This window comes from Sander lucioperca, chromosome 4 (assembly GCF_008315115.2).
Source record: "Sander lucioperca isolate FBNREF2018 chromosome 4, SLUC_FBN_1.2, whole genome shotgun sequence".
Classification (NCBI taxonomy): domain Eukaryota; kingdom Metazoa; phylum Chordata; class Actinopteri; order Perciformes; family Percidae; genus Sander; species Sander lucioperca.
The window spans coordinates 33,113,343-33,137,404 of NC_050176.1; the positions used below are offsets into that span (position 1 = coordinate 33,113,343).

Here is a 24,062-nt window from a genome sequence, read left to right on the forward strand (position 1 = left end):
GTTATTGAGACATTGACAATTTTGTTGTGGTATACCCACCACTGTTGTGGGCTTTTGTTTCAATACATTTTTTGAGATGAGGAAATCACCATTGCATGCTTCTACTTAAATGCCCTACTTTCATGATGATGTAGCTTGAACTTTTCACATTTCACATCCATAAATTTCACCCGAAAGCCAGATATCCCTAACCTTTTGTGAGTAGTGTATATGATGTAAAGTGTAATGCGTTGCATCATATTAACCATTGTATTGTGTTGTCTTCCCTTCAACCTTGAAAAAAACTTTTTTTCCTGACATTTTTGACGCCTGGTTTTCACAATTTGTTTTTGCTTTTTCCAACGTTTTACATTTTTTAATTTTTCTTCTACACATTTTCAGCGCTTATTTCTACGTCCCATATTTTCTGATATAAAACAAAAATTTAAAACGGGTCAATGTGACCCGAAGTCAACACAAGGGTTAAACCATTGGAGGTCAGCAAAAACACAATTTTAAGGGGACGTTAACTCTTTAAAGGCCCAGTGTGTTTAGTTGTTCATTATCAAAATCTGTGTTGCCCGTTCACAAACTTGTCCTTTTTCATGAATATTTACCTCCACCATCAATTCCAAGTATTCCTTTTGGCTTGAAATTTTACATTTGCATTCGTATGAACTGGGGTAAACGCTCCATATTCATGTGCCATCTTGAAATACGTTAGCCGGTAAGGGACATACAGGACATACTGCTCCGCCTTTCGTGTTTTCGCTGTCACATGATAAACTCACAGGTGCTGCTAATGCTGCTAATGGGTATCGTAGCTTCCCGGCCCCGGCAAGTTTGAAGAAGGAAACATGGAGGACCACACATATCAAAATCCAAATTTCAGGAACAGGAGTCTTTTTCTTTGCCCACAAAAAGAAAAAGGATATTGAAAAGAGTAAGACACCGGCTTTTTGAAGCGTGAAGACTACCGTAGCTGTAATACGTATTGTTTTATTATAAATAAGCTGTTAAAAGTAAGAAGTTAATTTGCCTCAAGTCTTAATGAGTTCTCTATTTACGTTGCTGTCACTTTAAGACTCTCAGGTAACCGCTATGTCACGTTAGGAAGTAAACGAACGCTACTAACAAACGGTTCAGTGATTTATGGTTGTAAGTGTAGCAAGCCAACACCAGTTACATTTGCCTATATTTATGCCTAGAGTAGCATCGTTGGTATGTATTCATTCACTGTTTTTAAAAAATTACATAGGCTCATTGATCATTAGTTTTATGTCAGTGTTATTTTGTGTTAAGTTTATATTAGAAATGTCCGTGATCGCTGGCGTTAGTGCTGTGACTAACGTTGCATGGTTGCTAGGCAACTATAAGTCATAGGACAGGCTACACTCGTATGAATGAGCGTAATATTGTTTACATGTAAAAATGTCTTTGCACAGCATAATCACACTCACTGTCAGTTTAATAGTCATGAATTATATGGTGTAACGGTAGAAAGGAAATATTTGAATTGATGAAATTACATTCTGAACATTAGGCTATATTGTATGTTAAAAGCATAGAATTGATTAGTCTGTCTTTGTACGTTACAGTTTCACACTTTCCTTGCAACGTCATTAAACCTGTGGATGTGGGAACGACTGTCTTCAGAGTCTTGATGTTTGGAGAGAGTTTAGCTGGCTGTCAGTGTATAGAGCAATACCAAAGACGGCACACGTACTTTGAACTGCGTGGTGCGAGAGAGTTGATTGCGATATATGAGGTCAACGCTAGATGGGAGAAATTCCTACACATTGGACCTTTAAACGTTAATGCTAGTTACTCTAGAAAGGGGTCAATATTACTGATTAAGCAGCAGCAGTAGCAATTACATGAGTGAAGACAGACTGTTAAACAATTTTTTATTGTTATATCAAAAATGAGTTTTAATAAATGAATATGAGTCAAGTATATGAAGGCACTGTGTTCTGTGTAGTTGATGATCTCTTGATCTGGGGGGCAAAAATTACTTCACATTCCTCACTAAACATACGCCAATAGCTCAATTTACAATGAAATGCACACAAAGAGCACTGTCAGTTTACACGCAACAGGCCAGAGCTGTTTCCTCTTTCTCTAAAGTGGCGCAAAGTATTAAAACAATTATCAAGAACCCATTTTCAGCCATTCCAATCACTTGGCATTGTCAAGACAGTCTATCCTCTTACCAAAAACTGCAGGGTGTAAAATGACTAAACCTACCAGCAATCATTTCATGCTTGTCAAGCCTTGGTAGCCATTCATTTACAGACCTGAAACATACTTCTTAGCAATCATTTCAAGCACTTCTTATGAAGGACACACCATTAATCATGTTCAGGAGGACAGCTTATGTGTTGTTTGTGACGTGTCAATGCAACCTCCTAAAGCCAATCTTCTGTGTGACAAAATTACTAATTATACCCTTATGGTTCTGTCTTTAAGGGAGGCAGGGCTCTACGTTATACATCTAACTTTCTAAAAACAAAACCTCTAACTTTCCCTTTATATTTTCTTTCTCTGTTGGCTGCTTGATTTTATCAAGGAACTATCATACATTATCATGACTAAAAGCAGCGGGCACATCAAAGCCATCCGTTTTATCCTCTTGATTTATTACTTTATGGTTAGTCTGTGATTCCATGAGGATACCAAGCATATTAAAATGTCTCATGTTTTTGGCCCACCTTTCAAACAAGACATGTATTTCTTTTGTATTTCTTTTCATTCCATTCATTTTACCACCTCACTTATCCACACTTCTTTCATCCCCGTTTACCACAAAAAAACTCAAAAAGCAGACCAGACAACTGTATTCCCACATGCTAACACAACATCTCTGATAAAAACAACCTTGGCAGCTACTGTTACATTCCTAAAGCTGCTGGTGCAACATCAGTGAGCAGGTTTCTTTTCCCAACTCATCTCAGTTTGATGTTTAAGTTGGTCTGTCAGTTATTGTGTGAATAAGCATAATCTTTGGACTCTGAAGTCTGACTTTTTTTCTAGCCTGGAGGAACACAGAGAGCGATGAACAGAGTATGACAGAAACATGCACTTACCTGAGACTTAAGGTCAGTCGTTCATCTTTCGCCCTCAGCAGATCGCCTACTGAAAATGTGGCACAACCCAGGAAGCTGCTCTGTAAAACCAGACAGAGAAGAAGAAAATTGCTGGTTAAAACAGGGCAAAGTATTTCAGCAGCAAGTTAAGAGTTAAAAAAAATATAAAACATAAAAAAATAACTACTGAATAACTGTTTTCTTCTTTCAATGTTATCATAGAGGTGTTAGAAACAGGTAGGTGTCAGACATAGTGTGTTAGAATTTACTTTGAGCCCCATGATCTTAAAAGGCAAAAATGTGAGCTCTTGTCGACACGAGGCACAGAGACACACAATCTCCTCTCCTCTTCTGTCTCTCTTTCTCCCCTCTCTCACTGCTCTGACAACATGTGTTTGCTGCAGGCATGATGTGAACAGGGGGTGTCAGCACACAGGAACTGGGTCATGGAGAAAGAGGTATGGGACGAGCCCATCAATAACGAAGAAAGATGATCTACATTCTTAGAAAACACACACACACACACACACACACACACACACACACACACACACACACACACACGTAACACCACTAACGTGCTAGTTTGTGCTGCAGGAGGGGAGTGCTAAGACCGTGCCAAGGACACAGGCTGCTCCGAACAAAGCTAAAACACAGAGTAGGTAATTAACAACAGGTACAAAGGTGACATATTTCATCATACTAGGGAAAACCAGTAAAATCTTAATTAAAGTATTCACAGCATGTTCACACTCTTCTCTGAGATACAGAGTTGTTAAAGTATCATTTACAGACCTTTCATCTACCAAATTTTAACACTTTTTAATTTTTTTATTTATAAGCTTTTACAATAGTGCCAGTGATGGTTCTGCGATCACTGAAGTGACAATACGAAACACTAAAATGTGTGTCTGTCAAAGGCTGTACTGTGCCTCTGAAGATAAAAAAAAAAACAGGATTGTGTCTGTTGTTGTTTATTAATTAATTACTTAATTAATGCAAATGAGATTCAGGTAGGCCAACACAAAAAAGCTTCCACACACTCTATACATTTTTACTCTCCACGCACAAAACAAAGCGCAAGTCAGACGGTGAAAATGGGTTGGACCGATTCGATATGCCAGATCAGTATCTTTCCCGATAGTCATGACAAGCCCTGTAAGTAACAATATTTTTTCATTATTGATTAATCTGCAGACCATTTTCCCACTTCATCGATCAGAAGATTTATCTTTAAAATGTCTCAAAATACCAAAAAATTTCCATTTTAACTTTCCAGAACTCAACATTGATTGTTTTATCAGACAAACCAAAAGATATACAGCTTACTAGATGACAAAAAAAACTGCAAATCATCTTATTTGACAAGCTAAAGCCACATAAAGTTTGGCACATTTGCTTATAAAAAAAGTCAGACATTTACTTGATTATCCATCAAGTAAAGGCAGTACACTTTCGATTTATCAATTAATCGACTTATTGTTTCAGCTCTAGCCATAACAAGACAAATCCACATTAATTACAGTGTTTCCAGTCTTTGTCAGTATCATTATATAATTCAGTGACTCTGCTATCAGTTACATTTATTCAGTCACAGAAGGCCACTGACTTATTTTACAGCGTCACAGCAATCCCTGACCTCATGTCACCTTACATAAAAATGACTTTAATGAGCTCTAATGAGAGCACTGGTATAGGATCAAGATCAGTATCATTAGAGACTCTGAGTTGAGGTATCAGGAGAGAAAAAGCTGGATTGGTGCATTTCTACAGTGAAATATTGTAAAAAGCACCACTAAAGACACGTAACAGTTTTATAGAGGTAGGGTCATATGGCAACTGTGGTAAAGAAGGGAATGACTGATGAGAGTTAGCACCCCGAAAACACAGCAAAGCCCACGGCTCACAACTGTTGTATTACCTATTATAAAGTAGATACAGATATGAATCACGGATTTTTAAATTTATGAGATCAGATATTTCTGGATGAATATATTATGCACGGCTGTTTTGAGTTAGTTATCCTAACATGCTCTTTTCTTCTATTGTTTGGCTTCACTTTCACCTCTAATCTTGGTTCCTCCCTTTTCCGACAACTGCGCTGCTCTTTCTCTCCATTTTTTGGGTCTCTCTGCAGTCTTCTGTATCAGATAAAAAAGGGCATCCTGTCTACTGACCTTTCCTCTCAATCATTTCCTCACTGAGCATATGCTTTGGGCAAAACACTGCCCCAAACACATTCTCCTGCCCCGGCCCACTCACAAGTAGGCAAACGCAGAGACTTACGCATGCGTGCACAGACACACAGAAAGAGCTCAAAATACAAGGTCAGTCAACAATGATATGAAAAAAAACAAACACAACATAACCTTGAAACACAGTTACATTTTTAAAAAGCAGCTCAAATTTACCAAGAAAGACACACATCCCCAAGCATCACATTCAGGTTTACGCAGCGTAGTGTCCTTACTGAATTAACCAGAGCTAGGGTCCACAGTAGGCATTAATATACACAACGTCATATTCTCCAGCAATGACGTATCATAGCCAATCCTAGTTTGCCCTGATAACCCAGAGCACAAGGCACAGAAGGCCATTACACAGCATGGAGGAACATTAGATCCCTATGTAGCCATTACTCGCAAGCCGGTACAGAACGTCTGGTAAATGGTCTTTGAAATCCATTCCTTAGCATCTTTTTATGGCCCCTCACGATGAAGGCTTTAAAAGTAATGAAGCTCTGGAGACTGTCCTCTTACGCAAGATCAAAGTGGCTGTACCACAGAAAATGAGATAAAAGATGGGGGCAAGAGAAGGAGTGGAGTGAAAAAGAAGACAAATGATGCTCTTCCAGGATCATGGAGGATTGATTATGATGGTCTCGCTCTGTTCCCTTCTTACATGCTCTGGCTCTCTCTTTTTTCTATCCATCTTTTTCGCCTGCTCTTGCTCATTCCCTTGACTGGTTCTTTTGGCCATGCCGGTTGCAAGCTACAAGAGAAACTTTTGATCCATGATCTCCTTCACTAGTTTTAAAAAAAAAAAAAAGGAGACAGCGAGACATTTAACACAAGCCCAGAGATAAATACACGTACCTAACCAAACACAAAAGTGCTCTTGAGAACACATGCGCACAAATAGAAGATCAATCACGGACCAAACTAGAATTGCCGCCTTGCGGTTGTATGTCTCCGCCAACAGGTCAAGTTGCAGTTTATATCCATGTCTGTCCAGACTTACATAACATATGTAGCGAAGACTTTAAAGGACTTTAATAAAAGATATTAAGTGTATTTTTTGGAGAAACATGGATGCTTCACAACACATCTTCAACCCTGCAGCACAGAATATCTATATCTTCACCACAGTTTCAAGGTGGGCACCCAAGATTAGTGTTACCAATTCATTATCTGACCAAATGTCACCCCTTCTGTTCCTGAGTTATGGTACTGAATAATGGCCTGAAGAGCATTTGGTTACACTTTACTTGAAGGTATCTACATAAGAGTGACATGACACTGTCATAAACATTATAAACAAATCATAAATGCTTCTTTTAGTAAGTGTCATTTGGTTTTTGTCATGACAACTTATGGTTAGGGTTAGAGTCAGGGTTAGGGTTCATGTGTCATGACAGTGTCATGTGTTCATGAGTGTGTGTCATGTCACTGTTATGTAGATACCTTCAAGTGAAGTGTTACCGAGCGTTTTTGCGGAACATTATGATGTCACAGTGAGGTTGACTTTTGGGATATAAAATATCATCACTTCATCACGTTATCCTATTTGAGTGAAATGTCATAATTAGCGTAGGAATTCTTTTTCGTTTTGTGGGGTCAGAGGGACCTTGACCTTTGACCTCCAAAACGTAATCAGTTCAATCTTAAGTCCAAGTGGATGTTTGTGCAGAATGTGAAGAAATTCCCTCTGGTGGGTCCTGAGATATTGCGTTCACAGGAATGGGACGGGTGAACGTACATAGGGCAAAACGGACGGACAACCCGAAAACATAATGCCTTCAGCCACAGCTATCGCTGGCGCAAAGGGATAAGAAATTAAAGACACTTGTAGAGCTGATGTATTGTACGTCTAGAGGCAATCCCAAGCACTTGTCTGTGGACCTGTGAAGGCCACAGTGTGTCTGTCCATCACTTGGCAGAGATCTATTGATTTTCTCCACGCCCTGGGTGACAGAGTGACACACACACACACACACACACACACACAAAATTACCTGAAGGAGAGGACATTCATTCACATACTACGCCAACATGTGACATTTTATATAAATGGCAGCGGTAACAGTTTTGGCACTGGCTGAATAAAACACATCTGGCAAACATTTATGAATATGAACAGAATTATATCATAGAGGTCAGCGGTGTCGACATGAATACACTGCTCCTTAACTACAAATACTGTTTTACAAATTGGCCTAATTAAGTCATCAGAGATGTCATGCCATGCCATTTATACTTCCATGCAAATCTGTGCACTCAAGCACAAATTATGACCACAGTAAGTTAAAATCGACAGAGTGAGATCACACACGCACACACACACACACACACACATGCACACACACACACACACACACACACACACACACACACACACACACACACACACACGGAAGTCCACTTACAGTTATGTTGCAAACAATCCTAGCAGTGAAATGAAGAGAGGCCGACAGAAAGGGAGAGAGACTGAAATAAAGAAGCAAGACAGAGGAAAAGAGATGTTATGTCTTCTTTCTTCCTCTTAATGAGCTCCAGGACGGTTCTTTCTACATATCTTCCTCCAGTCTTCAGTTAGAGGAACTCCATGTGTTGCACTCGCTCTTTAAAGAGCAGCAGGCTGATACATACATTATAAACACGCAAACACATAAAACACACACACAGTTAGACTCACACACTGCAGCCTCCGTTGTGACTGAGAACTGGCTAGAGTGAGCTACTGACGTTACCGCTGTTGCTGCTGTGGCTGGCTTGACAGTAAGCGAGACCAGCGAGAGAGAGAGAGAGAGGAGGAGGGAGCCACAAGGGGGGAGGGAGTCGACAAATACAAGCAGCCGCGGTGGAGAGGGGGGAGAAGGAGGAGGAGGGTGGAACAACACAGAAGAGGAAGAGGCAGAAAGGAAGGAAGACAATTAATGGGTAGAGAACCAAGATAGCAACACAGAAAAGGGAGAGACCTATAGAAGAATAGAAGAATATATACAGAGATAGAGAGAGAGGGGAAGAAAGAGACTGAGTTGTGTGTCACATCTCAGTTGCAGCCTGTGACTCAGATGGCCAACAGGAAAAGAAAGACTTGTTATGGCTACTTGAATTAACATGAATTCCGACCACAGAGTGCAAGGTATATGTGTAGGAGTGTGTGTTTGTGTACAACACAGATAAACACTTCAAAACACATATTGACATACTTGAGGATCACACAAAAGCCTTGTTGAAACACTCTACACATTTTGATAAATGCCGCAAAAAAAAAAGAAAAAATCAATAGGTCCTTTTTGAGAAATCGAGACCCAGCTGACACCGAGCTTAGGTTTTAACTATCTCGGCTCAAAGCTTGGATTAAGCATGGTTTAATTTACCCATGCTGACACAGGGGGATGAGTAATTCTGGCAGAACAAAGGACACGCTCTAACATTGGCCCCTTATCACTGAGAGCAGGTACACAAGCAAACACAGTAAGACACGCACACAGACACTTAAGCAGACATGCACGCGCACACCAACCCAGACACCTAACATTTGAAAGCACACACAAACTGTAAAGTAAAAATACATTGAGCACTGAAGGTCATGGTGATGAGTCCTCAACCTCATTTAATATGGGAGGTGGGGAGTGGAATTAGGGAGTGTGGGTGGAAACACTGGATTTAAAGCTTTCTTCATTACCATGAAGATTGCTGACCTGCTGGGTGCCAAATGGAAGCCCCAGTCAGATCCTCCAAAAGATTACCCAAAATGCTCTTCAGTCTAACAAACCGCTTACTCTGACTATGCAACAGTATTTATGTGCATCCCCGCTGTTGCCAAATCCATTTGTAAATTTTTTTAGTTGGTTATTGCTCAATTTTTGTCAGTGATTATTGATATGTTATGTGTGGCCTTTTTGTGCGTGCATTCCCTAAACTAAAAATCTGCGTACAACAGGATTTGTTTGAATCTTACAGGAACAGAAATGAATGTTGAATAATAACATGGAAAATCCTAGATCAAAGCTTGTTCAAAATATGAATCAAGCATACTGAAAACGGGCATTTTTTAATGCCCTACTTTGAAGTTCAAAATGTTTGACATATTTTAAAAGCATTCAAACTGAGTTCCTGAAAAGCACACTGAGACTGGCAGGGATTGGTCTTACATTCCGCATGGGGAGCACAAGCTACCATGAGCAGGGAAAATGTTTGAGGCTCCTAGCTGTAAAAGGGAAAGCCTAAGTACTTCTTAATTCCTACTTTTTAGCATTTCTAAACCAGCACTCACAGCTGGTTGAACACTATCGTCACTGCACATGCCCGCACACATTATTCATGTACCTTATATAGGCAGTGTAGGCAGTGGATGGGTTAGTCCATGTAAAGACCACAAATGCCACTGGCAGCTTAGGTTTTCGCATGGCAACAAGGGATCTTAGATAACCAGTCACCCCCCAAACCCAGACAGGCAAAGACAAAAGCAGGCGGCTGTGTTTTCCCCGGGTGAGCTGATGTTCTCATTCTTAGCTGTCTACCCTCGACATTGTCCTCCCATTCTTCCCTGACTTATTTGTTTCATGGTTCTCTACCTTGACCTCATTCCCCTGCTCTTGATCGGTTAAAAATAAATAAATAAAGTCTGCAGACAGACAGAGATGCAGTCAGACCTGAGCTCACCCACTTTTGCCCTTTGCCATCTTTTTCTTCAAAGCATTACCAACAGCTTACATGAAAGGGACAACCAAACAGCACAGATATTTTCTCTCGCAAAGCATTTTACACAAGTGGTATTACACAACAGTGTTGCATTATGGGTTGTTGGTAGCCTTAATGTTGTAAGGCTAGCAATTTTCTTTAAGGTCTGTTTATTGTGTGTCTCTAGAGTCTTTAGTAAGCCCGCCTGCTTTAATGGAAATATTTCATGTTTCACTTTTACAAGAGAAAATGTTTCATGAATGAGAATTATCTTCTACTTGGAATAATAGTAACTTGGAGAAACTTTCCCAATTTGACAAATCTGAAAGTGTTTAATATTTTAAAAAAACGTCTCTTCCAACACAGGTCTTGGAAAATCGTCTTTCAATCAGAGTCATCTTATATTCTGGCCAATACGGCAGGTTCTGGTTATGAGTTGCGATGTAGTGGTCCACTGGATATAATCAGTTGATTATGGGATAGCAATCGAGAGACGTTCTAGTTGAAAACCCGTTCCAAATTGTCCGATCCATCGGAAACGTATGCATCCGAGCTTATCGTCCTCATGGTGAAGAGGAAAAAACGGTCCAAAGCGTGGCTTTACTTCCCAAAGAAAGATGACAACAGTGCTGCTGATGTCTGTAAAATGCTATTTTCAAATAAGGGTGGAAACACCAGAATAATGCTGAAACATCTTACTATGGAACATAGGCTTAAATTCCAGGAATGCCGTGTATTTGACACTATTCGCACAAGGGCAACTGCTTTCCAAGTGAGCAGCATGTCCGTTTACCTAGGATAAATATACTATAACATTAGCTCCACGCAGCTCAACTATATTTAGACTCAGCAATAATAAAACAATTGCGTTTAAAAAAACACGTGTTAAGACTACTTTTTTACCACATATAAAATTGATCAGGAATCAATAATGGAATTGATGAAAAATTACATCGATAAGCAGAATCAACAATGGCATTATTACGAATAAAATCTTATCAATTCCCATTCCTACAGTTGATACAGGATTTTTAATTGTTCCAATCTGACCTGTGTAAGAAAACCATAGCAGGCTCCCGATGCTGTGTACTTCTTGTTATGTTACTCTTGCTGGTCCTGAGGCGGTGTGTGTGTGTGTGTGTGTGTGTGTGTGTGTGTATGTGTGTGTGTGTGTGTGTGTGTGTGTGTGTGTGTGTGTGTGTGTGTGTGCGCTCCAACTAATATGAGGCAGTCTTATCTGAGGTTAATTATAGTGATTTGTACTTACATACTAAATACTTTGATGTGTTCTTTTAGTGTTTTGTGCCATTGCATGCCTTATTAAACGTTTGTACTATCTGTACTATCGCTGTCTGCTTAATGAATAACTTTTAAAATGTATCAAAGGCACCAAAACGCACCTACTGTAAAACAAAAAGTACGACTTGTGCAAACATGAAACTGAAACAGAAGAGATGAATGCCTTCTGGGTCTGGTTTTGATTAAAAAAAATAAAGCTAAACTTTAATCTTTTTTAACTCTAGAAAGATTATTGAGTGTAAAATCACTTAATTGGCATAGCTTTTCATGGCTTAACTTCTGTGCTCACATAATTCAGTGATAATTCTTATCTCACTTTGGAGTCAGACAAGTGTAAATTACCATGAGAACACATGGAGGGTTTAAGAAAAATCCATATCGAAACTAAATTATAAAGTGGACAGAGTAAAACAACAAGGGGTACGTTACTGTGCATTATGCTAAAGAACTGAATCAATAGTTTTGCAGTTTTGTCAATACTTAATGCATTTGGTAGTTTAATTAGTTAGCTGTTTGAGGAATACAGCTCGCTGTGATGAAATATGGGTTCTAATGACAAACTAACTCACTCATTATCCCAGCCTATTATGCCATCGTCGGTAGTGTTGCACTGAATATCAAGTCCCCATATTTTTGGGGGCTGGAGATTTTCTACTGAATGAATTTACCAGTCTCTTTAGTCTGCTATTTTTACCACTGTATATCTGCAGTATGCCAGAACAGGAGATTATCTGGGACTGTGAATGTTGCTTTTTAATCAGATCACAATTCATGTGCACAGCCAATTCAACAAAATCACACATCAGCCAAACACTGTGTACTGAATAAGGTAAAAGAAATAAGTATAGATGCAGTGGCTGTCATTTGTAGTTGAATATGTTTAGTGTGCTGAAAATACATGTTCTGTTATGTGATATATCCTGCTTTTCAAAAACATTTAAACTGACACTTTCTGTGCTAAAACTATAGGACCCAAGAAGATATTTTTGCACCTTACTCAGACTTCATAAGCACTCAAAAGGAGGCTGGACTGAAAAGTAAATACTCACTGAAAGCTGCCTGCTGAGAGACAGAGGAAACTCCTTTAAGGATTATTTCTCCTGCAGTTGCTGTATGCACAAAGAGATCTATTGAACTATGTAATGTTGCAGAGTGGCGGACAAGTTAATATCACTCTTTCTCACAAAACAGTTTAAGGTTCCCAAGTATGTGTTATTCTCTGTCACGGAAAGAAAGGCAATAGAAAACAGTGATACAGGTTATGTGTTCATATCTGCTCTTACAAACATTCTTTTCCCCTCTATCCCTGCTCTCGCTACCTTAATCACGTTTTTGGCTGCGTCCTTTTTGGTGCCAGGCCAACTATCAGGGAACCAAGGTTTTCTGACAGGAACCTCCAAGTACTACACAGGGCACCAAGAATAATGCTTGAGTAACATTACATAGAAAGTCAGATTCCCATGTCTATCTCTAGCTATCACACACACACACACACACACACAACACTGCAGGTAGGAGAAAAATAAACTCAACTTGTGGCAAACACAGCCTGCCCTTGGTACACTGGAAGCACACTACCAATGCCTTCCCCCACACTCTTGGCTTTAGTCTATAAACTTTAACGGTGATAAAAATCAAGGCTCCTTCACTCAGTCTGTAAACATGACATGGTAGCAGGTCCAAATCCTGTATAGCCCCATTCAAATCCCCTCTATTGACTTCACATACATACTGCATTTTAATTGCAGCGCAGCAAACTTGAAGCTGTTTTGATAGAGTTGCATTTTAATAGATCCTTTTCTGTCTTGTCAGCAGATGAGACCGATCCATATGATCATACTCTTACAATATGCCGGGTTTATTATCAGCTACTTATTGCAAGCTGCTATCAGCTAGACCCGGTGGAGGCGGTGGTTAGCAGCTTCCTCTTCTCTAACTCTGCGGTTCAGGTTGAGGCCCACAAATGCAACAACAGAAATTGCACACAGAGTGGAGAATGTACTTTATCATTTTATCGCCCACAAAACATGTTGCAAAGCTCAACATCCTGTTTGTCACATCATCTCTATTATCCTGGTTGTGGCATTAGTATGAAGCTTTTGGCGTTTGGCATCAGGGCAACATTTCTCAGAAAAACAATAGCTGAGTGAAACTTTTGTGCACAGCAGACAACATAGGGTTTCCTTACATACCCGCAGACAGATAACAGGGAATGTGCAGGTTGCAATTCCCAGCCCTTATGTAACAGCAGAAAGCTGCTAGCTCACCCCCAGGCCTGTAAGGCTACAGGCTATGCTTTCTCTCTCTACCTCGCTTCCTTTTCCTATTACACACACACACACACACACACACACACACACACACACACACACAGACACACACACACACAAACAATAATAGTACTATAATATGCTAGCTCATGCCTGAAGTGGTTGATAGCTCTCTTCTTCAGAGAGCAGGGCTATAGGGGCTGTGAAAGTAAACAGCTCGGATCAAACCAACTCTCAGCCCTTTGAAGAGTGGGAGACAATTACGGAGATCAATGGTGCAGCCCAGAGGTGGTTAACAGCCTAGACAGGCAGACAGACAGGGATTGATGCCCCGTAATATCTAGAGAGTCTGCTCCTAAATTACTTCACTGTACAGCAAAATCTACTGTGCACTTCATTCCTCACTGAACATACACGTAGACACACACTGGGTTCTGCCAATAGACCGTCTGAAATAGGCTCTGACGTTGAAAGGTCAGCAGCAACGAGTTCAAAGCTTAAATAATTTTAACTTTGAGTGCAGCGCTTGGTGGCAATTCCAAGCTCTCCCCATTGGAAAACAATGGGGCGGACAGCGGCTGTGTACTGGGCATGCGCGTGCCGTTGTTAACAGGAAGCAGATCGTCTACATTACTCTGCGGTTGTAAATCATGGATGTACAGTGTTGGGGACTAATAGAATACATGTACCGGGGTTACGTATTCAGAATACACATTTACACAGTAACTGTATTCTGTTACAGTTACAATTTAAATAGTTGGTATTTAGAATAGTTACATTGTTGAAATCGAAATGAAAATGAAATAGATTACATGACGATACGTCTCTGTGTCACGAGTTTATTCACTTTCTGAATAAATTAAGGCAACTCCATGCATTTCCCAGAAGCCCCAATATGAAAACTAAAAAATTAGCTATTTGCGTGATCACTGATAGAGGTAGAGATGGAGCCGGAACTGGCACAACAGAGCCAGGGTTTCTATCTTGGAAATTTAAACAGCATTTCACATTAAAGAAAGAGAAGGGAGAACGAAATATAACTGTGCAGTGCAACCTCTGCTTGCCAGCAACCAACCTCCTTTCAGCGTCCAAATTACTCCACCTCCAACTTGAAGAAGCATCTTAAAGTAAGTTTTTTTATTAGCCAAGGGTAGTCATCTGCTGTAGTGTTACTGGTCACCTTGCTATTTTATAGTTGACGTGCGACTTTACATTCTCCTACGTGCTGATTTACTAGCACCAGAGCCGTTGAAAGACTGACTAGCCCCATTTGACATGCTAGCTAACGTTAGCTAAAATTAGCTTGTGGTAGCTTAGACTGCGGTTAGATTTTTGTAGAATGCAGTTCGGGACTACAAATACAAAAATCTATCTGCTTGTTCAGGTACACATTCAGCCAGTTGGAACAGAAGAACACACCAGAATAGGCCTGTTTAGTAAGCTGTCTGTGATGGCTGCATTCCTACAGTAATCCAAGTATTCAGAATACGTTACTCAGATTGAGCAACGTAACGGAATACGTTACAAATTACATTTTTGGGCACGTATTCTGTATTCTGTAACGGAATATGTTTTGAAAGTATCCTTCTCAACACTGTGGATGTATAAGTTGAAAATACAAAAAATACTTTGGAGAAAGAAAAACAATGGCGAAAAATAGGACCAGGGATTTATTTGCATGGACCAACGAGGAGGTGGAACCGTTTTCTGAAAGGTATGTAAGCCTACCTAACAGATAAGACTGACTGACGTGGGTGTCTGCGTCATTTCCAAAGGTACACAACACGATGCAGGAATCAGTGGGATAAGTGCAACAGCCGCTAGCTATTTTTGTTCCTCAGCAAACCGCAGCCATATTAGTTGCCTAAATGACATATTTGCCAGTTGATGTGAAACAACATCAACAAAAAAGCCTTTTGAACTGAATATACTGCTTATGTGAAAGTACAATTTGTCCTTGGTGGCTATGATAGCAGATGAATACATTCAGTGTTTTTTTGTTGTGTACACTCATGAATAGCACATAAGATTCTTCAAACAAAAAAGAGATAAGATCAAAACAAATACATTTGTTTTATCTGGGGAGAGTAAAAAATGCCTCTTTGTAAAGGCTTCCCACCCTCTTTGGGTGTGCAGAGGGGGAAACAATGTTGGCTGATTTCTGATTATCATATAATTCCATCTGCACTAACAGAACGTAACACCAAAGCAGTGACAAGAACCCTTTTGCCCCACACTCATTTACTTTTCTGTCCCCCTGGGTGAGGAGAGGAGGAGAAAAGCAATGTGCCATATCTTCATCAACAAAGTTAGAGCAGGCTGCTGTACAAGTGGTGATATACACTACCAGTCAAAAGTTTGGGGTCACTTAGAAATTTCCATTCCACTCCATTATAGACAGCATACCAGCTGAGATCAGTTTCATTGTTTTTTTTAACCAGGGCAGCAGTTTTCAGATTACATTATGTGCGTACATTCTTGCAAAAGGGGTTCTCCAATGTTTTCTCAGTTAGCCTTTTAAAATGATATCAGATTAGTAAACAGAATGTGCCTTTGGAACATTGGATGAATGGTTGCTGATAATGGACAATGTAGATATTGCATTAAAGATCAGCCACTGCTTTCTACAACAGTCGAGAACCCCTTTTTTTCTGCAATGGAAATGTCTATGTGACCCCAAGATTGTTGCCTGGTAGTGTACTTTAAAGTCCCAATCCACTCAAAATATGTTTGTTTGTTTTTTTAAGTTTAAAATGTCTGACCCTGACTATACTGACTTGTATCTGTGCAATGTTTTTCAATAGAGAGGTGTTTTACATTCCTCTACTAAAGGGGGAGATGTCTGTGCACTTAAAATGTGAGATTCATACGTACCCCCGGGTAAGCTTGATTAAGCTTGGGGGTGTGTCTGTAGTGCAGACTCTGTACTACACACTACACTAAATATTAAATTTAAATAACAATAAATAATTAATAAATAACCAGCTTTTCAAAATAACCGTTGCAATGTGCAATTTTAAGCTCATTAAACTATTTTCAAAAAAAGTGCTATAACAATTTTACTGGCATTGCTCCCATTATCCTCCGTGACACGCACTCTTCCACTTTGCCTGACAACTCTTCTCCAAAACTGCGCTGAGATAACAGAGCTCAGCCCATAGCTTCACACACTCCAGCATATAGTATGTGTGAAATAAAAACAGGACACGTAATTTCACTGTGTGTAACTACGCTAACTAACCGTGTATTGTGAACCGCGTGAAGTGATTAAAAAAAAACAGACAACAGCTGTGTCTCAAAGACCGGGCAACAGCCGGGACGTTGAGAATCCACGCGCGAGAGGTGATGGATAGTTCCAGTCACTTCGTCATGTATTCACTTCGTTGAAACAAGAGAAGAAAGCCTCACTGATGTGAAGAACAGGACAGAGAAACATATATAAATGTTCGTCCACTCACCCCGTCTCTCCCCGGGCATGCCCCAGCTGCCCGCACATTTGTTGACAAACTCCGACGCACACGCAACGGTGAATTGGCGATTGTTCTCACGGACACACGCGCGATATCAACTGGCTAGTTATCCTCCAGACAGCGACGGACCACGTCTCTTTCTTTCTCTCATTTCGGCCATGTGGCACGTGTGCCCGCTCGCGGTGGAAAGCACATCCGCGCTATTGTCCGAGATGCACTTGATGGCCTTTTGTGCAGCGGATTTTTTTTTTTTTTTGACGACCTAGTTAAGACGGTAGGGTTCCCCAGCTTAGGCGGCCGCCCGAGCTGCAAAGTGCTGCGGGAAACCCTGCTAACTAAACTTACTATTCTGCTAGTCACCAATTTCGGTGCACAATAGACCCCATATCTGAGACTGGGTCAGATTTAATGCTGGGTTCAGACAGATACCTGGCTTGGGGCTCAAATATGTATGGCTGAATCTCTCCAATGTCTCATCTAATGCTAGCCATCAATGTTGCTCTTTCACCAGTCAACCTAGCACAAGCAGCAGTGGTGGGTGAGGTGCAAGGCCAAATTCTAACTTTTGATGTGGAAAACCTATTTTAAACAAAATATTAATTATAGGAGAGTATTTTTACATACTTTAAAACGTGTCTGGAGGGGAACTTTAAAGTTTGCACACAGCGATGCTCGGACAGATAGGGAAAGTCATAAAATGCTGTATTACATCTATTTCAATTGACCAACTATGGGGTTTATATTGCATGCAGAATGACTATACAGTAGCCTGGCACACACACACAGGATTACGAATGCTGTTTGCCCACAGGCTTACATGTGCAGACACACACAAACTCACACACTGTACCCTGGCTGGCAAGCTCATCAGTGGCTCAGTTAGCCATGGAAAATAGCTGCCTTTACACACACACACACACACACACACACACACACACACACACACACACACACGCCAACAAGCATCAGCACTTTCCACCAGTGCCTCTCAAAGGAAACCATTACACTGCAGAAACCCACGGGAAGCCAGGCAGAAAGGGGATTTTCTCAAGCACTTTTTCTCTCTTCCTCTCTCTCAAAAAAAGAAAAGAAAAACATAACTAACTTACACTAAGCTACTTTTGCCAGAGAAAAAAAAGATTACATCAGCCAAGCGTCTAACTCACCTGTGACCCAGTAATTCATTTGGCTGATAATCTGCTATTGCAGGTGACATTAACAATCACCGATATGATAGGTAGAGAGGCAAGGGAGGGTTAGGAGAGGTATGGGTTGGGATGATTGGTGGAGGAGATATTTGATTAAATTCTCAAATGAATAATGCATTATGAAATTGATCCAGACAAATCCCACCTTAAGGAGATTGAAGTAGGATTATACGGGGAAGGTTTTGGGCAAGGTAATGACAAGAGGAGGTTTCCTGGGAAGGGGCACTTCAGCATCAAGTGTTTACCTGGTGCTTGATAAGACAATTAGCAATTCTCCTTTTAATGCATATCAGCTGCATGCAGATAGAACATAGTGTGAGTTATATGCACAGGCGTAGATCATGTGAGATATTGCTCCAATTGTGTATTGCACAAGTCTATACATTTTCTATCCGATGGCCTTGAGAAAACAAGTGCAAGCAGTTTCCTCTTTATTTCTTTATTCTCAGAAAGTTTTTACAATTAATGGCATTCTGATGTATTGCTGACTTTAAACTATAAAAAAAGACCAAGTTATTAAGTTATAATCTATATAAAATTAGTTATGTCTTAAAATAAATAGCTGGGCATTTTGGGAAATATACTTATTTTCTTTCTTGCTGAGAGTAAATATGAAGCTGGAGCCTGCCGCCTGTTAGCTTAGCATAGAGACACCCGCAATGTGTTGTTTTCACACTTTGGTTTTTGCACTGGTTTAACAAACAAGACATAACAGCAGATTTAACTACCTTTGGTTTCCAGTCTTTATGCTAAGCTAAGTTAAGCTAAGCAGAAGCTGGTTCCACCTTCATATTGAACAGACCAATAGGAGAGTGGTATCGATCTTCTTAGTTAACTCTTGGCAAGACATTGAGCCTGGTTCACACGGGACGATTTTAAAATTGTCGGCCGATTTTCCAATCCTGAGAGACCCCACACACGGCGATAAAAAAATCACGGGTTTAACAGTTTTGGTCGTACAGTGTGTGGTGCGCAGCACACGGCAAACTCAACACATTACACACAAACCGATTTGACTCCCGAGCATTCCCAGGTCAGACGGGAAATCTCGCAAAATCCCTCAAGATCAAACGTGACTTCAGAGTAAACAATCATGGCGGACGAAGAGGATGCAGTGGCGATAGTTTGTAGTTTGTTTTTAACCGAAAAAAAACGTTATCAAAAGAAAAGGCGATGGTCAAAGAGGAGGAGATAACGCGAGCATGGACTATACTTGCTATACTTATCTCCGACGTCCACCGGACTTTCTGGTGCGCCATGCCGCCGGCTGTTTTGATTTTGTTTCCCGGTGCTTTCCTCGCCGCCTCGTCACCTCGCTTTCTGATTGGCTACACGCCACAGTCCACAGGCTGCGTGCTCGTTTGCCCCCGGGGGACATCACACACAAGGAGAAATCGGGCCAAATAAATCCAACATGTTGGATATCCCCGATTTGAGATCGGAGCGGTCCCGACGTCCTTCCGAACAGACGAGAGCAGTCTTAACACACCACACACGGCAGGAATATCTGATCAGATTATTTTATGATAATCGGAGCATCCTTAAGATTGTCAGAAGGGGTGAATCGGGGCTAAAATCGGCCTAATTATCCTGTCGTGTGAACCAGGCTTAAGTGTATTTCCCAGAATGTTGAAGTATTTCTTTAATTTGTTCTTTGTTTTGTACTCTCCATATTTTCTGCATGCTTTTATATTTACCCTACTGTACATATGAATATTGACAGTGCTTTTGTTTTATTATGCATGCATGTGCACATATGTACACTAAAATTGCTTAGATTTTTTTCTCCACTTCGTCACTGACAGTATGTAAAATGATTACACATGCATGCTTGGCGCCCATGCTCCATCTAAAGTGCTATAAATCACCTGTGTCTTTTTTACAGTGTTACAAAATGCACCTCAGTAAATACTAATGGAAATGCACTTAATTCATTGGCACTGAACCTAATTTATCCAGTGTGGCTTCCTTATAATACATGTGTATAAATAGACTTGTTTCCTGGTGCACTTCACTTGTGTTAACTTTACCCGGGGAAAAAGGGTGTCTCCTCGTGGCAACAGCACCAGACATCTTTTTTTCCAAGTAATTAGCTTCTATGCTTAGATTTAGTTGGCTGCTTTTAATGAGCGTGCACTATTCCAACTACTATTTTAACCAATGACTGCTTACACCCTCACAACAAAACTAGAGTGCACTTATTTTCCAACAATTGTAAATATGCATTGGCGCAATGAGTCACTTTATTGAAGTGCATGTCAACACAGTGGGGGGAGAACAATGTGGGGAAACAAAGTAATTATCTGGTGCCTTTCTAAATACAGTAAACAAAAGTTCGAATTATCGTCAGCCTATGAAAATGATATCATTACTGCGAGAAAGAATGCACTTCAGAAGCTCATGCTTTGGAAAGAGCTTGAAATGTTTTCCAACACATCGCTCCAGCGTGACATGTTACTCTACTAAAAGTCTGTCCATGGGGCTTTTCAGATGCCTTGTGAGACATATGTACTGTTAAACGGACATGGCAGAGTAAGTGCTCATTTGTCAATAAACATGCTTTAGAGTGTTTCAACTTTCTATTCTCTGGGGCCAGGGACGGATCATTTATTCCTCCTCAATTGTCATCTGTCTGGCTCCAACACTTTTACAAGTGTGCTAAAGTTAACAGTTTTCTTTTTAATAAAAAAAGGCAGAGAGAGCAGTGTTTTCAAAGCTTTGAGGGCAATGTTGCCCTATCTGTACAGTACTTCATATTGAAGAATTACTTTAATTCATTATAACTATGTTAAATGTATCTGTCTTATAAAAGGCAAATCCCATTCAGGTTTTGGAGGCTTGCCATAAAGTATTTATTCTGAATCCATAATATTAAAAGCTGCCACATTGTCTTTAATGATAATGAGTCTTGATGTTCACAAACAAGACAGACTTTAATATCGACCTATCATCCAATCCATTTTCAATGCAACTGGCCTCCACTATTCCACAAACACTACTTTCCAGTTGCTTTGATGTAGCTCAAGCACTTAAAGCTAAATTCTCATCTAGGGGTGTTTTGCATCTTCCAAAGAGAAAGTTTCACGAATTATCATACAGGTTAGCTCTCTTCTTTCTTTGTCTGATGTTTTATCCTCTCACTTTTGCTTTTAATGGGGCATAAAACACTGATGCCATTGAGCAGTGTTAAAAACAAAATCAGAGGATCAGTAATTAAGTGAAGAATTAGCAATGCTGTCAAAGCACAGAAATTTCAACTTAGAAAAATAAGTTAAAATCAAGGAGAATTCATGAAAGAGGATTTCCAAAAGACACTGTGTGATGCCTGATGGATATGGGGGAGATAAAAGAGCCACTTCCTGCATTTGGAATTAGTGTAATTGTGCAATCCATCAAATGCACTCTTTGTTGCCTGCCTGGTTGGAATGTGGAATTAAATGCACATAAATGAGCATAATTTATGGCCAGTAGGAATGGGTAGACTGTGAGACTCTTCTCTTTACAGTAGATCACATCATAATCACTGAGACTGCAGCACTTTTCCCTAGCGAAAGTGAGGGTGTTCCTAGACATATCGTAGCTGTATGCCGAAAACGTTTCTCACACACACCCACAAGCGATGCTCATTAGCCACCCCTCAAGTTCCCACTGTTATGATTTGTCCCAATCCGTTTGGCTTATTTGCCATCGTCATGATTGACAGATGTCAAACCTGTCACACATCCATGGAGCTCACTCATCTCTGTTGTGAGTGGCAGAAGTCACAACTCGGCTAACTTTTTTACAAATGATTGCATTTGAAGGTCAGGCAATTCAAACAGCTTGCAGATGAAAGCCTTGGTAGAATCTGTTATCATGCACCTACTACCATCTTTAACCTGAAGCTACATTTGACTTACTTATTACTAGGATTGTTGCAGAGCTCCTTCATCTCTCAGCCTGGCACGCAGTATATATTGTTAGTCTATGGAAGGCATCTGACTTAATCCTTGAACCCAGCAGGCAGAATCTGCAGGAAAGGTTAAAGAGCAGTGCTTCTGCCCTCCCTCACTTTCATCACTGTGGTGCTCTTGGTCAAGACCCTTAACCGCAAACTCTTAGCCCTTAACTGCACCAATGGAGCTTCTCAGTGGCCAACAGATCAGACTATCAGACTAATGCAGCAGGCAGGCAGTGGCTAAGGAGGTCTAGTGGGTCATCTATTAATCGCAGGGTCGGTGGTTTAATCCCCTTCAGCAAGACAGTGAACCTCAAGTTGCTCCTAATGGTCAGGACTGGTGAATGAGAGGTGAATTGAAAAGCATTTTGTCCATTAAAGTAGTAAAGCACTATATACTGTAAGTCCAGTCCATTTACCATTGACTGTGGTTGTACTGGGCTGGTTACAGGTGTGAAAAGTGTTACTGTGTGACTGTAATTAACATGACAAAGACAAAACAATTACATTATCCTAGAGGAGGTTCTGAATATGCTTGTTTCTGCTGGGAACAAGTTTAATAAGGCGAGGACACACCTATGTATTGATTGTCTTTGTGTCATCTTAATATACTGTGTTGACAGAACACTAATTGGACAATAAAATATGCATCCATTAGCATAGCATGCATCTATTACAGCAGTAGACCTAACACTAAAATAGAGGAAAATGGTTTTATACTGCTCACAGCCAAAGTAGAAATACCATTAAACTATCTATTTCTGCCAGGCAAGACTGCCAGCGAGCAAGAAAGAGAGAGGTCACTAGTTTGACTAATTTTAGTATTGCCGACTTGTACTTTAGCAGTACTATTCAGCACTTGTGACATTGCCTGACATTGCCACAGTGATGGTGAGGGAGGCAAAGTGGCCATCAGACAAGAGACAGTCCTTATCTGAGGACTGTTACTCTCCTAGGTTATCATTGCTCAGTTGTCCACCCAATCACTACCAAGACCTTTCTTGGATATCTCTGAGATTGGTTCTTGTGAAAGTGTGTGTGTGTGTGTGTGTGTGTGTGTGTGTGTGTGTGTGTGTGTGTGTGTGTGTGTGTGTGTTTTCCCTCTAACCCTCTCTCACTGTCTGCTTCAATTTCTCTCCCCCCTCTCTCTTTCTGGCAGTAAACTTGTGCACTTACAGAAAATTCCCACCACACTGACACTTATCCAGCTAAAAGCAAGTGGCTACGCCAAAAATATGTCAAGTCACCGCCTTTTACACATCATGATTATTGACAGGGCAGGATTAACTGAGGCTGGGATTCTCCATACTTCAGCAGTTCATAATTGGAGCGACAATTCACCATGAAACAGTGGCTGCTCAAACTGCCTCCTGAGATGCAGCAAATATCTGCTAGTCGAATAGTTTTTAAATCAGGTAGACAGCAGAATAAGAAAATCTGCAATGGTCACAACAATGCAACATCACAATGGTATGGAGAGACTGAAAGTTAATACAATGTAAAATCAGTTTATATCTGTACAAGAGTTATTTTTGAGAGAGAGTGGCATACTTTTTTTTGGAACAATTTCTTTATTGACATTTTTATAAAAGAAGCAATAACACAAGGGTGTGCTAAAACCAAGTCATTTTAAACTTGAGATTGAACATAATTTTTTCTGAGGCCACATATGAGGTAACCTCCTTCAACCATAAGGAGACAGGAGGGGGAAGTTCACTTTTACACATGATAGCAGTGCACTTTCCAGCGATCAAGGCTAGTTTGATAAAGCGTATATTTTTCCTCCTATCAGCTGGCAGAGCTGTTGTGTCCCCTAACAAAACAAGTCATGGCGAATGAGGGATTTCGTGTCCTATGACCTTGCATCCAGAATGGAGCCCCAATAGTGTGTTAATTTTTTACAGC

General features: G+C 40.4%; 1 protein-coding gene across 8 annotated transcripts in view; it reads right to left on the reverse strand.

Annotated features, from left to right (window-relative positions):
* The window catches only part of inpp4b (inositol polyphosphate-4-phosphatase type II B), a 258,561-nt gene that overhangs the window by 111,053 nt on the left and 123,446 nt on the right, over positions 1-24,062 (reverse strand). For 5 of the 8 annotated variants that reach the window (XM_031277069.2, XM_031277068.2, XM_031277067.2 and 2 more), the window contains one exon: positions 3,066-3,145. In XM_031277069.2, coding sequence (XP_031132929.1) covers positions 3,066-3,145 — 80 coding nt within the window. Of the gene's footprint in view, positions 1-3,065; positions 3,146-7,710; positions 7,772-7,979; positions 8,070-12,321; positions 12,560-24,062 lie in introns of those variants that run through there. The other 3 variants (XM_031277073.2, XM_031277075.2, XM_031277074.2) reach the window with 3 other exon arrangements.